Source organism: Gavia stellata, chromosome 2 (assembly GCF_030936135.1).
Source record: "Gavia stellata isolate bGavSte3 chromosome 2, bGavSte3.hap2, whole genome shotgun sequence".
In the NCBI taxonomy this organism is placed as follows: Eukaryota; Metazoa; Chordata; class Aves; order Gaviiformes; family Gaviidae; genus Gavia; species Gavia stellata.
In genome coordinates, this window is record NC_082595.1 from 15,578,978 (window position 1) to 15,594,104 (window position 15,127).

At 37.8% G+C, this 15,127-nt stretch overlaps 1 protein-coding gene across 1 annotated transcript in view; it reads left to right on the top strand.

Moving 5' to 3' along the window:
• The window catches only part of PRKCE (protein kinase C epsilon), a 299,850-nt gene that overhangs the window by 258,120 nt on the left and 26,603 nt on the right, over positions 1 to 15,127 (top strand). The window contains exon 12 of the mRNA XM_059835828.1: positions 13,991 to 14,129. Within this exon, the coding sequence (XP_059691811.1) occupies positions 13,991 to 14,129 (139 nt within the window). The remainder of the gene's footprint in view (positions 1 to 13,990; positions 14,130 to 15,127) is intronic.

Below are 15,127 nucleotides of genomic sequence, written 5' to 3' on the forward strand. Positions count from 1 at the left end.
AAAGAAAGTAGAAGGGATGATGCCTGGGGCACAGTGGGCAGTAAAGGGTTGAACTATATCATTGCTAATGGAGTAGTTCATGTCATCATTTGCAGTCTGAGTCTGGGTTGAGAATCATACTGTAGTGCCCCTTAATATTTCATTTGCTATACTATCAAGTCTTAACGCAATGGTACAAATTGGCTACAGACTCTAAACTAATATCCACATTTGTTTCAGGCTTGGGCAACGCTGAGTTTAATACATTGTATACATGTCTTTGGGATATACCACAACTTCTGCAACTTCTCTCCCATTTTGTTTTAAAAGTGTTTTGATAATCTTTCTCAGAGATTCATTTGTTCATGCATTTTTATTTGGAATTCAGAATGTTATAACACGATGTTATAAATGTGGTTACGACATGATATGGGCATATAGAGGCTGCTATCTGGTGTATGAGAGACTGATTCTTTAAAAATCATGATTCTCATTTACAGTGAAAGCTCTTTCTGACACCAGAAGAGCAAAGCAATTTTACAATGGAATTAAATTGTCCTCAGTGTGCTCAGTTTAAGACTGTCAATAGGATGCAAAGAGACTTTATTGAACATTATAATTTAATGAAACTTTATGTAAAATAGTTCTTCTGTAAGCTGTATAATTAGGTTTCTTGCTAGTCTTTGCCCACGTAACTATCTGGGAGTTTTCTAGGATAATTTTTGGTCTTGTCAGAGCATAGAGTCTGGTTAGCAGGTCTCTGAAGAGAGACCTAGTGGCTGGGCACGTAGAAGTTACAAAGATAATTCCTCAGGTTCAAAATATTTTTTTTTAACGTTGACAAAATTGTTCAAGAACAACCCACTTTGGTCAATAGTTTACATTATAATCCTACTGAAGTCAGTATTTACATGCAAAGACTACCCAGTAAGTACCAAATGTTAGAGATTAAAATAATGTTTTAGTCTCCCAAATCTTGTATTCAGAATTGCCTCTCTTTTTTTCATTTGGGCTGCACTATTAGGCTCTTCTCTGTAGCCTCTCTGTGTCTACAGCTGAAGGTAAATTGGTATAGCACTTTTTGCCAACCTTGATGTTGGCAAGAGTGAATACGCTGTAAATTTCCTAAGTCATGCCGTGTTTTATTTCATCTGAGTAACCCATGAGTCATCTTTCTGTAGCATTCATATTAATTAAAAATAGTGGGGTGCTTTGTATAAGTAGATTTTAAGTTATGATATTATACGTTGGCACTACAGCCGAAGTAGCATTCCCGAGCATGTGTTTTCTGGAGGAGATGGGGGAAGGCTGCAGGAGCTACATTTGAAACAGCACTGGAGCTGAAACTTTTGCACAAGAAAAGTTTCTCTAGGCATGTTTGTGCGGCTTTCTGGCTGAGATTGGGGGTGAAAGTAATTTGATTTTGCTACACAATTGTAATTTTAAAATAGTATCTTGTAAAATACAGCTCTCTGTATCAGCATATATAACCCTTTTTAATTACATACCGAAGCAAGGTTTGGAGTTGGAACCATCGGTGCAAAGCACAAGCTTCTATGACCTCTGTCTGGAAGCAGCATTAGAAGTTAGGTTTATGTATAGACCAACATAGAAGGGCAAGCAACTCCCATGTTTTCAGGCATCTTCTTCATACTTTACAGACAAATAATGAAGATTCTTCTTAATTTTGCCAGAATCCCTCCACTGCAGTTATCTTCCATCAAACATAATAGAAAATTGTTAACTCTACAGAATTTTGAAACAGACAAATCTGTCTATATAACAGAATGCTTTTAGAAGGTTAAAAACCAAAATAGATTTAACTCACTGTTTTTACAAGAATTTCTGCAGAAATCTGTTAAACTGATGTTGACTGCTGCTATTTTGATCCTTGATAAATACAGCAGGGTTAGGAAAGGTTTTTAATTAGGAGCCTACATACCCTTCCCAAGTTCAGACCACGTGATTACGTAAAAAGATGTTTAGGCATGTGACCTATGCTACTGAAATCAGAATAGAAGCAGAAATTATTAAAATCTTTCTTCTAGTGATTCCATATAAGTAAACATTTTGTTGGAAGCAACATTCTTGCGGAGTTACATCATTTCATTTATGCTATATAATTTATTTAGTACATTCTGCGTAATATTACATGCACCACTCTTTGGAAACGCTTTCCATAAAAAGACCCAAGAGGTTGAACTGAGACCAAAGTGAGGTTGGAAAAAATCAGTGTCTGTACAGAAGTTCACTGCAGAGGGGTTTTTTTCTGACTAAGAAAGCATTTTTCTCCATGGAAACATGATACGGAGCTTTACCAGGAGTCTGTTTGCTGCTAGGAGCTGTGTTTGTTCCCTGCTAAGGACACCCTTGGGAGCACAGGGAAGAGAATTCTGATAAATTTGTTTCTTTTATAAAAAGAAACACTGTATGTAAAAACCTTCAGCAACCCTTCTTCTTTACACTTTCTGGGCATCATAAAGCTGCAGAGGGCTTTGGCTAGTACAGAAAAGGCACTGGAATGTCGGCTCATGCTGGCACATTAATGGCTTGCTCAGGATATGCACCCAGTCACCGGGTTTTGGTCATTTTATTGTATGCCCCATGTTGTGGTTGCCAAACTAGAATATTGGGTTTTTTAAACATCTTCTTTAAAAGTCTAGAGTGTATAGAGGTTACTGAAAGAAACAAAAGAAAAAGACCACCAATTCAAGTTATAAAGTAGGTTCCCAGAACTGCCACGTTTTCATTTTTTCCCTGAGTCTAATGGTGGTTCTGTCTGTTCCTGATAGAAGCACAAAATAAGCATTATTGAAGATGTAAAAGATTTGTGCTACCTTTAACAGGAAGATTGTAATATTTTAAGAGCTCTTCATCTTCACTCCGTGTTCTTATCTTTGAGTGTGTTGAAGGTCTCATCTCTTGGCTGAAAACTGGGTATATATGTGAGTGTGATTAGTTTTCTTTTGATGAACAACCTCAGCTGAATTTAAAAGAGAGCGTTTACTAAAATTTTAAAGCTAGAAAAGGGGTGAGGGGCAAGGGAGAACAGGACTTAAGGTGAGATTTGGAGGCCATCTGCTAGCACTCAATAGCCTCTACTGTGTGTGTCTGCATTAAGTAGGTAGCTAACAAGGTTGCATGATGGCAACCTGCTTTCAGTCTTATTGCAGTGCTCAGGCAGGCTGGTCTTCTCCTTTATGCAACAGAACTGGACCAAAGCACGGGGTTTTCTTAGTAGCTGCTGGGAAAACGTGGCATGTTTTTCACTTCTTCACCGAGTCAATACTCTTGGAACTGGTCATTTTTGAGGGGGGTGTTGACATTTGTGTTACAAGTGAAAGAATGTCATTTGACATTCATGGAAGAAATAAAGACTTTTTCTCTGGAAAAAGAATATGGTCAGAGCACAGGACAGGAATGATACATATCTTAAAACAGTCTGTATTTAGTGTGACAGCAGGATGACTATGTACAGGATTGGATCAAATTAACCTATGCTATTGTAGTTTTTATTTCTGTTTAATAGTAATTTCAAAACTTACACTTGATCTTAACAGGCAGCATGATGGAAATGATAGGCTTCCAACTGAGGGAAGTTTTTGGCCCAGTATTGTGATTGTGAATGAAAACCTGTCTCCCCTGTTGGACTTATATCATACTAAAATAATATTGGTATTGTTACACAGCATGAGGTTGATTGACCTTTAGGCTAGGGGAAGTGTAAGGCTAACGAGTTAAATGCCATTGAAAACAACTATCTAAATCATAAATTCAAAATGACCTGGTTTATGCATCTGTGGTTAGGGAAGAAAATTGGAGATGTGGGATGAGATCCAGGACTAAACATCTGAAAGAGAGAGACTAAAGTAGTCAACTTTTAGTTGATTAAAGATATTCTGATCCTGTTTTTCTCTGGTGTCTTGACCTTACTAAAGTTCATTTAGTATGTAATGGAAAAAACAACTGGTTTGATAGCAAAATACAGGAAATGCCTTCAATTATGGCTGATTACAGTAGCAGCTTTTCTTCTGTTGTTTTCATTTTTTTAGAATGCTCTTTCTATATGCCTGAAACAATGTAGAATAATAATGCTTTGGAGCCCTTTATTTGGTGTGTCCAAGTAGAGCAATTAAGTGTCTGGCTTTTTGATGGATATGCATGTTGGGAGTTTTTGCAGTCAGGAGAGTGCCGTATGACATAAGTGAGAAAAGTGAAGAATTATTACAGGGCATAACTTCAAAGCCTAGCAAATTGTGTGTGTGTGTGGCTATTCCACCATGAGTAACAAGACAAATGAATGCAGGTCTTTTTTTAAAATATGCCTTTGTTTGGCTTTCTCCTACAAAAATGTAAGTTTTACAACCAATTTGAATGTAATACCTATCTGGAAGACAGGAGGCCATGAAGCAACTTATACTGAATATCCATCCACAAAGGCTCAGATTCATCTCACACTTTAGGAATGCAACTGAAGCTTCCAAGTAAGGATACTGCTTGTCCTGGAGTGCATTTATGGTTGGTGGAGAATGGTAGGCTTCTTTAGGGAGAAGGGTACGCTTCTTTAGGGAGCTGTGCAGCCCACATGTTCCATGAATCATCCACTTGAAGATATCTGTGGAGATGGCCATGGAGAGAGCCTGGGGTAAACCATGGTACCTCAATTAAACCCTAATGTCTGGTGGGATAAATCTGGATCAGAATCCTGGAAAATACAGGAAAGAAAATTACCATAAAACCAAAGCAAAATGTTTCAGCGTTCTAGTTACTTTCAGGTAAATTTTAAAAATGGATGGAACTGTTGTTGATTACATTATCTCTTCTTACTCTGTCTTTTCTATTATCTGTATAAGGCAGTACTATATCCTTGTTGTGGGTTATAAAGAGTTACAAGGCTTCATTGCTGAGATAGCTACAGAAATGCAAGATGCTACCTGGATAGACCTGCATTTGTTGGCTGTATGTTTTTCTATTCTGTATAAGAAAGCTTCACTCAAAAATGGGAGAGAGAAGATAGAATGTCAGTCTTTTCGGTTAGCCACAGAAACTGTATGCCTGAAACCCAAGTACTCTTTCCTTTGTGTTTGCGTAATTTGTGTTCCATTGTTGTTTAAATGATAGTGACTTTGTCATCCTACCGACTAAGGTCACTGAGGAAAAAAAACATTGCTTTTAGTTTCCAAAGAAAAACTTTTGAACAGATTCAAACTGAATTAGTGTGTCTGCTGATAAATTTGCTTTCTAAGGTTCTGGTAACATTTTTTCAGAACTGAGTTTTCGAAACTTGATCTGACAAGCTCTTCTAGCTTCACGCTATCCTTTCACTGTCTTTCATCATGTGGTTTTATCAAATAACGATTTAGTATTGTTTTGTTTGAAAGGATTATAGACATACATGGTAGGCACTTTTAGTTTGCGCTCCACCTAACCTATTGTTCTAATACACAATCTTATTTTTATGTTATTTGAGATATAAAAATAAGAGCATGAAGCATCGAGCCTCACAGAGTAGAATACCACAGCTTGAGTCAGTCCTTGGCTAAGCCTGCGGACCTCTATTGTCTTCAGTGGGATCATCAAGGTGTCAGTGAGAATAGGGTTTATCACATTACATATTTAGCAATGATTTAACACATGGGCTTTGTAGCAGAGGCTGAAACAGTAAATATCATTAGTGGTAGTACACATATCACCCTGTCATTCCCAGCCTGAATACATAGAGCCAGTTAGGAATTTTTCCGCTGAAGTCTTCAAGAAAAAAAGTTAGAAAATGGCATTTTTAACCCAAGTGGAGACAGTGAGAAAGAAAGAAGAAAATCCCTGAGAGAAATGCTAGTAGCCTTAATGTCAGGACGCTCATGGGGGAGGTGGGGGACCAGGACGAGCAGGCAGCTCAGCCTCAGTTCAGAGCCCGTCACTGTCCTGAGCACCAGCCCATCGGCGGTTCACACGCCACTTTCACAAAAACCTTTGAACAGTCTCTGTTTTCACCCAGCGTGAAACACAAATGGTTTGTAAAATCTCAAGAAGCCTTGCAAAATGAGAAAATCATTCGCTCTCTAATTTAGCTGCAAGTTTCTGAGGCAGATTGTTTGTCCTATACAATAGGCCTAACATGAAGCCAGCTCCATTCGTGACAGTTCTTACTTGGGACAAAAATTTCAGGCCTGCGGGCCATGGGAGGGCAGAGATGCCACTGGGATCCAACACAAAACTTGTCTACATCAGGGTTTTGGCAGTAGGCTAAGTCAAGAGGCACGGTTGTAGTGCTATATCCCAATCCTGCCTCAGGCTCATGGGAAGATTGTTGCATTCCCAGGTAGGGGTCATGGAAGGATGAGGTTTATAAAGCAGTGTGATACAAATGTAAAAGGCAACCCTCCCTTGAAAAAGAAATGGAGAATGCTCCCCTCTGTGCTTAGCCGATTTTTGAGCATCTTTTACATAATGCATATTTAAACTACATATTTCACTTACGTTCACAAACAAAAAAAGGGGAAATAATAAGAAAGGAAAAGCCACACAAAGGAAAGCTGTTAAGTACGATATATTTATTTGTCTGCACGTTATTTTAAGGAAACTCAGCATAATAAGATAAGCAGATCGGGCACTGTAATGTCCTAAGCTGCTACCGACAATTGTAATAAAGTTATGGTCAAAGCCATTAAAAAGCCATATATAGAAATTATTTTATAGAAAATGTTTTTATGCTACCAGAAAAGTCAATGGTTTCCTTAAGCTACTGGAAATTAATATTAAACCTTTGTTCAATATGTCATTAAGACATCAGTAAATAGTTAGGGCCGCGTGATGAACACATGGCCTTCTTTTCCATCTCAGGACCTTGCTGACCTGAAAGTTTTCTCAATGGCAGACATTGCTGGAGCAGGTGATGTTATACATCGTGCAAGCCATACTTTTGCCTTGTAAGGACTAGGGTTTACAGAGCCACAGATAGCAATCCTGTGTTTGTCTCCCTCTGATGTCCTTGGCGGGTAGATAGCAAACTGCCTTTTACTACATCGCTCCTCGTGTCTCTGCCACCCCCTTAGTCCACGAGATATTCGTGCAAGTGGCAGAGTGATAGACGTTGTGTTATAAAGGAAAGTAAATGTGTGTGTTTTTAAAAGAAAACATACTTGACGGAAAGTGTCACTATGGTCACATTAAAAGTCGGCGTTTCCCATTAATGTTTACCCTGCTATCTGAACTATCACAGTTTTCTTCAATGAAAAGTAGCTGTAGTACCTCTGACTTTATTGGAAAACAAGTCTGTGCTCTTCATTCATCTGCCTTTAGCCATTATATGTACTGATACACGTCAGTATAAGGTGGATTCACTTTATTCCAAACTTGACACTGCTGAGAAGTAACAGTTTTCAAATCTGTGCAGCCAGTGTTTCTGTATATTGCTGACTATGGCTCTGCTATAGTTTTTGTGATAGAGAATCTCCTTATTCTTTGATAATATCAAGTAATGTGACAGTGACAAAGAAAATGTGTGTCATAAATCCAGTAATTACTTAATGGGTCAACATAAAAGCAAAGCAGAGAAATTCCAAGACTTTCAGATAAACACAGGCAAAACTTCCTGAGATCTCCTACAACAAAAGCAGCGGAACCACCTTTTTCTCACCATTAGCCTCACTCAGGTTTCTCCCTACTCCCTCCCTGCTAACAAAAACTGCCCTACTGTCATGAATCCACTCATAAGTGTGAACAGTCCAGTGCGTGTCCTATTTCTTATGCAATGGATAAGGGAGGTCACATCAACTGGTAGATCCTGACATCCAGTGATGCTACAGTTATTGCATGTTTATGCTCAGTAACACCAGAAAGTATGGGCTCCTTCTTTCCCATACAGTTTTTCAAATGGGAAAAAATTATATTATTAGTTTGCATTTTCTTAGAAGTTATGGTTTGGATTTTCCCATTTATCTCTGATCTGTTGTGGGGGAATAAAAGCCTTGCTGATGTGTTGTGACTAAAATACTTAAAGCTACAAAAGAATCCTCTACTGAAGTACAGTCCTAATATATCTGTCCCATAGTTTATGTATGGAAGCTGAGATTAAGTTGGTGAGAGCTAATCACTAAAGAAGCTAACATCAGAACATTAAACAGACGTTTCTTTTCGTTTTCTGACCAGTTCCGTATATAACTCCATCTCGCTTAGATTGGAACCTAGTACATAAGTTATCAATATTTTGAGGGCACCAGTGTGTTTGAAGACCTGAGACAAAGATTTTGGTGAATTTATCAGTCTTCCAGAAAATACCATTTTAGACAGTGTGGTACAAATGATCCAAGTTCTGTGATATTTACTGCTTCTGATTGAAATTTATGTTGAAAATGCAACATTAACTAAAATTACAGCAAAGAGTAAATTTGTGCTGGGTACAGGAGAGACCTGTTGTTGCAGGTGAGCATCTTTGTCTCAAAAGCAATTTGGATACCACTGAGTAAGTTAAAAATAATTTTAGGAATGTAGAAGTCTTCCCTTAATTACATTTAAAAAAAAATTCATCTTACTCATTGAATTTGTTAATTGATATAATGAGCATATTGCCTTCAGTTATGTGTTTCAATAACTGTAGTACTAGAGAACAGTTCTGATGGTTCTCCATGTTTTGGGGAAGTTTCCCTTTACCTTCTGTGGTTTCTCCTGTCTATTTAAAGCCTTTAGAGAGGATATGATTTTCCCACACAGGGGAACAATGGCAATGGCAATGATTTCAAATACGCTAGGCTTACTGCAGTTGAAAGTCACCAAAAAAAAAATCTGCTTCTTTGATGGTTGTTCAGTAGCTACATACTTTAGACTTGTGTTGCTTTTGGATCTTTCCTCTTTGATGTTCTATAGATGTTTAGTAAGGTACCGTCCTTCACTGAACTTTCACTCTATAAAGAAATATTCTTGTTTGTTGTTTTAGATATTTACTATTTGTAGATAATAATTATCCTTCATTCTGACCTATACTCCAAAATGTACATGCTTTCTAGTTTTGTTGCTCATTCAGCAGTTAGAGTAGAGGCAGATGCTGTGGAGATATTTCATTGTAAAGTGATTGCTTAAACCAGCATGTGATCATGTTTCTTAGCTACTTGATCTTGCTCCTCAAATATGGATTTTTTTAGTCACTAATGTTTACCATGTTCAAAGGCTACTCTTAGTAATGTTTGGCAGACTTTCTGATTTTACTGGTCAAAACCCATCTTGACTGTTTAATTGCCTTACTTTCAACAAGAAAATTATCTGTTATCTAAATGACATGTGTGACACATAGGGCCACACACACAAGGTGGTTATCTCGCTGGCTACTGTTGGGAGTCAGACTTTAAGAACCCAGTCCTGTGAAGTCCTTGTCCACTGAGCATTTGTGGGTAGCCAGGGCAGTCAGTGTCTCATGACACTGGCGTGGGGAGGAAGGAATGAGCATTATGGAAGTTTTCTCACAGGTTACCTGCAGTCAGCCCACTCTTCTGTTCCGACTTGCACAAACAATGCTGATTCTTTCTTGACATCCTGCCGATCATTCCAGCTTCTGAGGTTATTGCGATGCTGGCAGGTATCCAGAAATAGAAACCAAGGCTTAAATTTCTGTTTAATGCTTTCTGAGAAAGGAAAAAAATATATTTAAAAAAACCCAAACATTTTATGCAATTGACTGCTCCAGTCAACGAACTGACTGTACAAAGTATCTTGGCAAACAAAGGAGAGAAATAGCTTAATGTAGCTTTACTGCATTCAAGCAACCTGGGCATTTTCCTGGCTTAACTGGTTAGGTTGTTTGCAGTTGCATGTAATGACTTAGGTTGTAGGAACTCATTTTGTCAGACACAGATGACTTTCTTAGTTCCTACAAAGAGAATGCAAAATGAGAAGAAGAAGAATTTAATTGACCTTTGTCATTGAGCTATTTGACACTGTATTATTTGGTATGCTCTGATTTAGAGGTAGACAACTGGTGCTGATACCAGGAACCAAATAAAAGACAGAATGGATCAGAATGGGTCATTCTGTACAGACAATTAATTTACATTCCAGAGATTGATAGCTGTTTACTTTACTTTTTGAGATGTAGGAGAGCTGGCTGTTTCTTAGAACAGTTCTGGGATGATATAAGTCTTAAATTAAAACTTAAAGGCTTTTTTTAGTGAGACTGCTGCTCTGGAAAGACAAGCTTCTTTGACACCTCTCTTTCTGTTACTTTTTCATTTGTTTCCTCATCTCTGTTTCATTTTAGGTTTTTTCCTGTGAGGTGTTAAACAGCATGTTACCTATTCTCTTACATTTATTTAGTTAACTAAGATTTCTTTTTCCAAAGTTGCATAATTAGGGGGGTTGGGTGGGGTTTTTTGTTTGGGGTTTTGTTTTGTTTTGTTTTGTTTTAATCTGGCAACTGTAGTTTGACAGAATGGTTTTGAATGGTTTTCAGTGCAAGCACTTTTATGGACTATGATAATCTTGCGGGTTAGCTGTGAATTTGGCACTTAGGGAGACTCCCAGCTTACCTTTTAACCTCCCATCTGTACTTTAACGGGAGTCATGCTGCTGTTGTTTTAGCCTCTTCCAAATTTCTTTTGAAACTTTGGTGCACTTTGTTTTTGTGATAATAAAAATCTACTGGTATTAAATTCCATTATTGCATAATTGAGCTGATGTCTTCAGTGCCTCCAGTAGGGTTTTTAAGAGGCTTATAGGCTTGACTCCTTTGTTTTGGCTTGATGAAGGGGTCCCAGATGTTTTTCTTCTGTCAAGTAGGATTATAGTTTGGTAAATGGTAAGAAAGTTATATTGACTTGTGCTTTTACAGGTAGGCCTAAAATTTCACTGTCATTCTTTACAGGTAGTCAGAATTTAATATTTAGACTCTTCCTGTTTTTCTCTGCTCAGCTTGTTCATTCCCTTTTTCCATTGTCAAGTTAGTGTTTTATTGGTAATTTCTGTGTCTTATACAAATCTTCGAGGACATAAAGACAATGGTGAGTATCCTGTCCTTCTTCATTATAAGGTGGCTTGCTGTTAGTATTTTATTACTATTGAGATTTCTCCTAACTTAGGAGTTTCTTGGGTTACCGACTATATCTCCATTCAATTCCATGGCTAGCATATGGGTGGCATTAAATGAAACAATTTTAAATGAAACAATTTTAGGTCCTAACAGCGCCAGTGTGTCACCTGCCTGCACTGGGAAATCCTGCTTCTGGGATCAGACTTAAGATAACGTATAAGAGTCTTCTGATGATCACTTACCACTCTGAATTAAGGTGGATCCAGGCTTCTGAGCAGCCTTTTGAGTTTTATCAGTTCCTATCATAATTATTTGTATTATGACCTTCTTCCTAACAGTCTGTTGTGATGGTGGCTGGAAGTGGTTCCCAGATTACATCAAATATAATTATACTTTGATTTCTTTATCTGAACATCTTGATTTTTTGAAATACAGCTTTTATTTTTCCTTAGCTTAGGAGCACTCAGGATAACACTGTATTTGGAAGGTTAAAAGCTACAACTACAAGCTTATTTCCTTCTGCCATCTGCAAGAGCCTTATCCTATTCTTGTACCTGATCACATTCTACTTGATGATGTTACAGTCTTGTCTTAATGCAGTTCTTTTGATTGTAACACTTGTAATTCACTGAAAGAGCAGTTTTGGGAAAGTGCATGATTTTGGAGTGGGGAGCTTTATGATGTTTATTTGACTTCTTTGGGAGGCACAGAGCTGTTGATATCTGTTTGCCCTTACATGATGTTGGACAATTCTTGCAAATTGCTTTCCAGGGATAGGAAGAAATGGTTATTTGAGGGGTTAAATGGTTAGATGTAGGGGATTATGTTGTAGCCAGCTGGATCTTGGGTTGTTTAGGAACTCATAAAAAGGATGACCTTAAGCAATGATAAAATATGTAGTCTGCTCCAAGGAGCCTTACGTAGGTGACCAGCTGAGGACCTACAAGAGTAGATTAACTGATCTGCACATAGCAAAGTCTAGTGTAGGGCATATTGGTTGCAACAAACATTTCTACAGCCAGTATATACTTCAGCTACATAAACCATATGTGGTAAAGCTAGTTTATGTGGGAGATAGTGGATTTACCGTTAGTGAGGTAAATCTGACTTCGTTTTGCCATGTCAGACTTCATGTACATGCGCAAACGACTGTGTAACATGTACATAGCACAGCCGATCTCTACATGGACAGTATGTCACGCAGTGCTTCCAAGAAGTGTCTGATTTACTGCACAGATGTACAATGATTATGCAGACATTGAGTGGTAAGTCCACGGTGTCCCAGAAGTATCTGATTTTTATGCTGTCCTGTGTACGTGCTTCAGAAATACATGTTAGATACAAGAGGGCCAGCACATTCGAAAATTTTGAACAAGTATCAAAAGAAACGGGGGGGAAAAAAAAATCCACCTACTGAAATTAGAGTCATAGGGAGAAAAGAACATTCCTGGGGAAATCCCAGCATACTGTAGCCTTGGACATGTCCATAAAAACTCTTAACATAATGCAGCCCTGGAAAGGTTGTTTAATCATTTCATGTGTGAATACTTTCACTGTGTTATGGTGCCCGTGGTTCTAAGGTCTGGGGGCTGATAGGGAGACATTTCTCTGAAAAAAATCCTCAGATTAAGGTGAAGACTTTTCATCTCTCACTCAGGTGGAATTTGTTGGCATAAAGGGTTTTTGCAATAAAACCTGTATCTTTTCTTAGGCTTTTGGGGTCAAATTTGTTTACAGAGGCTGGCATGGGATTTTATTCCTCTATCTGATTTAGAACTTGCCTACACACACTTTTTTTCTCATCAGTTCACCTATGGGAACTTCTGTAATTCTTCTAGGAAAAAAGTTCTGATCAGGAAGTGTCCACACAGAGTCACCTAAGGACATGTGTTCTGCTTCTGTTTCTCACCTCTGTATGAATTCATACATATAATGCCTTCATTTATTAATGTGTGTTTTTAATACATGGCAGAGGTACCTAAAGCCTAGACAGAAGTATAAAAATAAAATGGTCCATGCAATATGGGGGGGAGGGGGGGGCTGTGCCTTTGTTTTATGTTTGTTTTATTAATTATACATGATAAAATGTTTTTAATTGTGGGACTTTATTAATGTAAGTGAGGGTTCTTTTATGCATTGACTTGCCAGACCTTTTTATAGTTTAGTCTAAGGCAAGTGGCAGGTAAGTTAAATGGTACCTAGCATCCATTGTGTTGGAACATGTGATAACCATCAATGGTATATTTAGAAAATGTGCAGAGGGTAAGACAGGAAAGGTGGATATCCCTTTCTCAACCTGTTTTTGACCTCACCCAATTTAATAACCGAAGAATTGTGTATTTTTGACACAAAGACGTATGTACAACAAGTGATCCGAGACAGCTGCTGAGATGCGTTGTTTAACAATGAACGCAAAATATTCTTGTGAGATTATTTTTGAGCAGGTTTAAACTGTGGAAAATAATGCTCCCAAAGATGAAAGCATTGTTTTTTATCCCTCTCATTGCAATCTGAACTTTGAATTGCTAGTGCACATTAAGAATCCGAATCAAAATAGTCCAAGTTTGAAAGTACCTATTAATTCAACCCATATGATAGAGTATGGGTAAATTGGTACTCCTTACTTTGTGCTAATGCAGAAATGGAGAATGGCTTCACTAGACATTGTTGACCTATTTCACATGGACAGAATGTTAGATTTGTAGCAAACAAGACTGAGATCTTTTTCAAACATTTCTCATTCTGTCTTGAATACAGCTGTGCTTTCAGGCAGCCAAAGAGTAAAGGCCTGATGTTGCAAAATGCTTGTCATTGCCTGTTTCCTTATTGCCTTTAGCCAATGACTGCTACCAACTTTTCAAGCACACATGTGAAGGACAGCTTCTCAGTGATGTTTGTGAAACCACCTATTTGTCATATTCTGCAGTTTATGATGAAATTCAAGAGCACATGATCAAAATTTGAGAGCTGATTTAATTTTGGGCCTTTTTATTTCAGGGACCTGAAACTGGACAATATTCTTCTGGATGCAGAAGGCCACTGTAAACTGGCTGACTTTGGCATGTGCAAAGAAGGGATTCTGAATGGAGTGACCACCACAACCTTTTGTGGCACACCTGACTATATAGCTCCGGAGGTATTTTTTTGAACTGCACTAAGAATACGAATATTATCATTCATCAGAGTGTTACACGTGTAATTTTAGACATGTTTTACATGTAGATGAAAACAGTAAAAGATGCAGATTAGACTGTGCCACAGTTTTTCCTGGGTAATCTTGCAGAAATTGGTTACTGTACTACTCACAAGCAGTATTGCATGTTGATAGGAGTCACAAAGCATGTTTTTTTCTGTTGTTTCCTGAACTTAACCGTATTCTTCTCCATACGATCATTTCTGACTCAGCTTCATTGTGAAGGCACTCACTAGCCTTTAACGTGCTAGATGCAGCTAAGTACTGCCAGCGCTGGTCTTTAGTAGTTATAAAAATGTTTTCACTTTTTCAGGAGACTTAGAAGGGGATCTTCATATGGAAGAGACCGAATGTTTGGTGTCGTTTTGCCTAGGGTCTTTGTGGGGTTATATTTTTTTTTTTCCTTTCTTTAAAGTATCTGTGAGTGAAAGACACTACGTTTGTAGTACTTCTCATCATATGAATGAACAGAAAGTATAGACTTGCATAGAAAAATAGAAACTTTTCATATGGATGCTGCATATCAGTTGGCAACATCCAAAGTCATTTCAAGGAGTTCATTGGATAAAAGAAATGACTGAGAATCATGCTTGGTTTACATATCCTAAATTTTAATATTATGAGATGCATTTCCAAGTGCCTAAAATGAATCAATATTGACCAGTTAGTCTACTAGGCAGACTGTGTTTGCTCCGTTCAGTTAGTAACCTGGGCATCTTTCCACTGAAGATTCAGGGTGCTGATTCGATGTAAAAGTTTAATTGGTTTGTCTTTCATCAACCATAAATTTGCAGCAGGGAAAAATATTAGTTTATTATTTGTTAGAAACAATAAATTAGAAATCCGTATTATTAGTGTTCATGGCTGTCAAGCTTTGGTAGCACAACTGATAAGGTGTGAATCGTCTTGAAACTATCATAATACAAATGTGTGTTTTATCG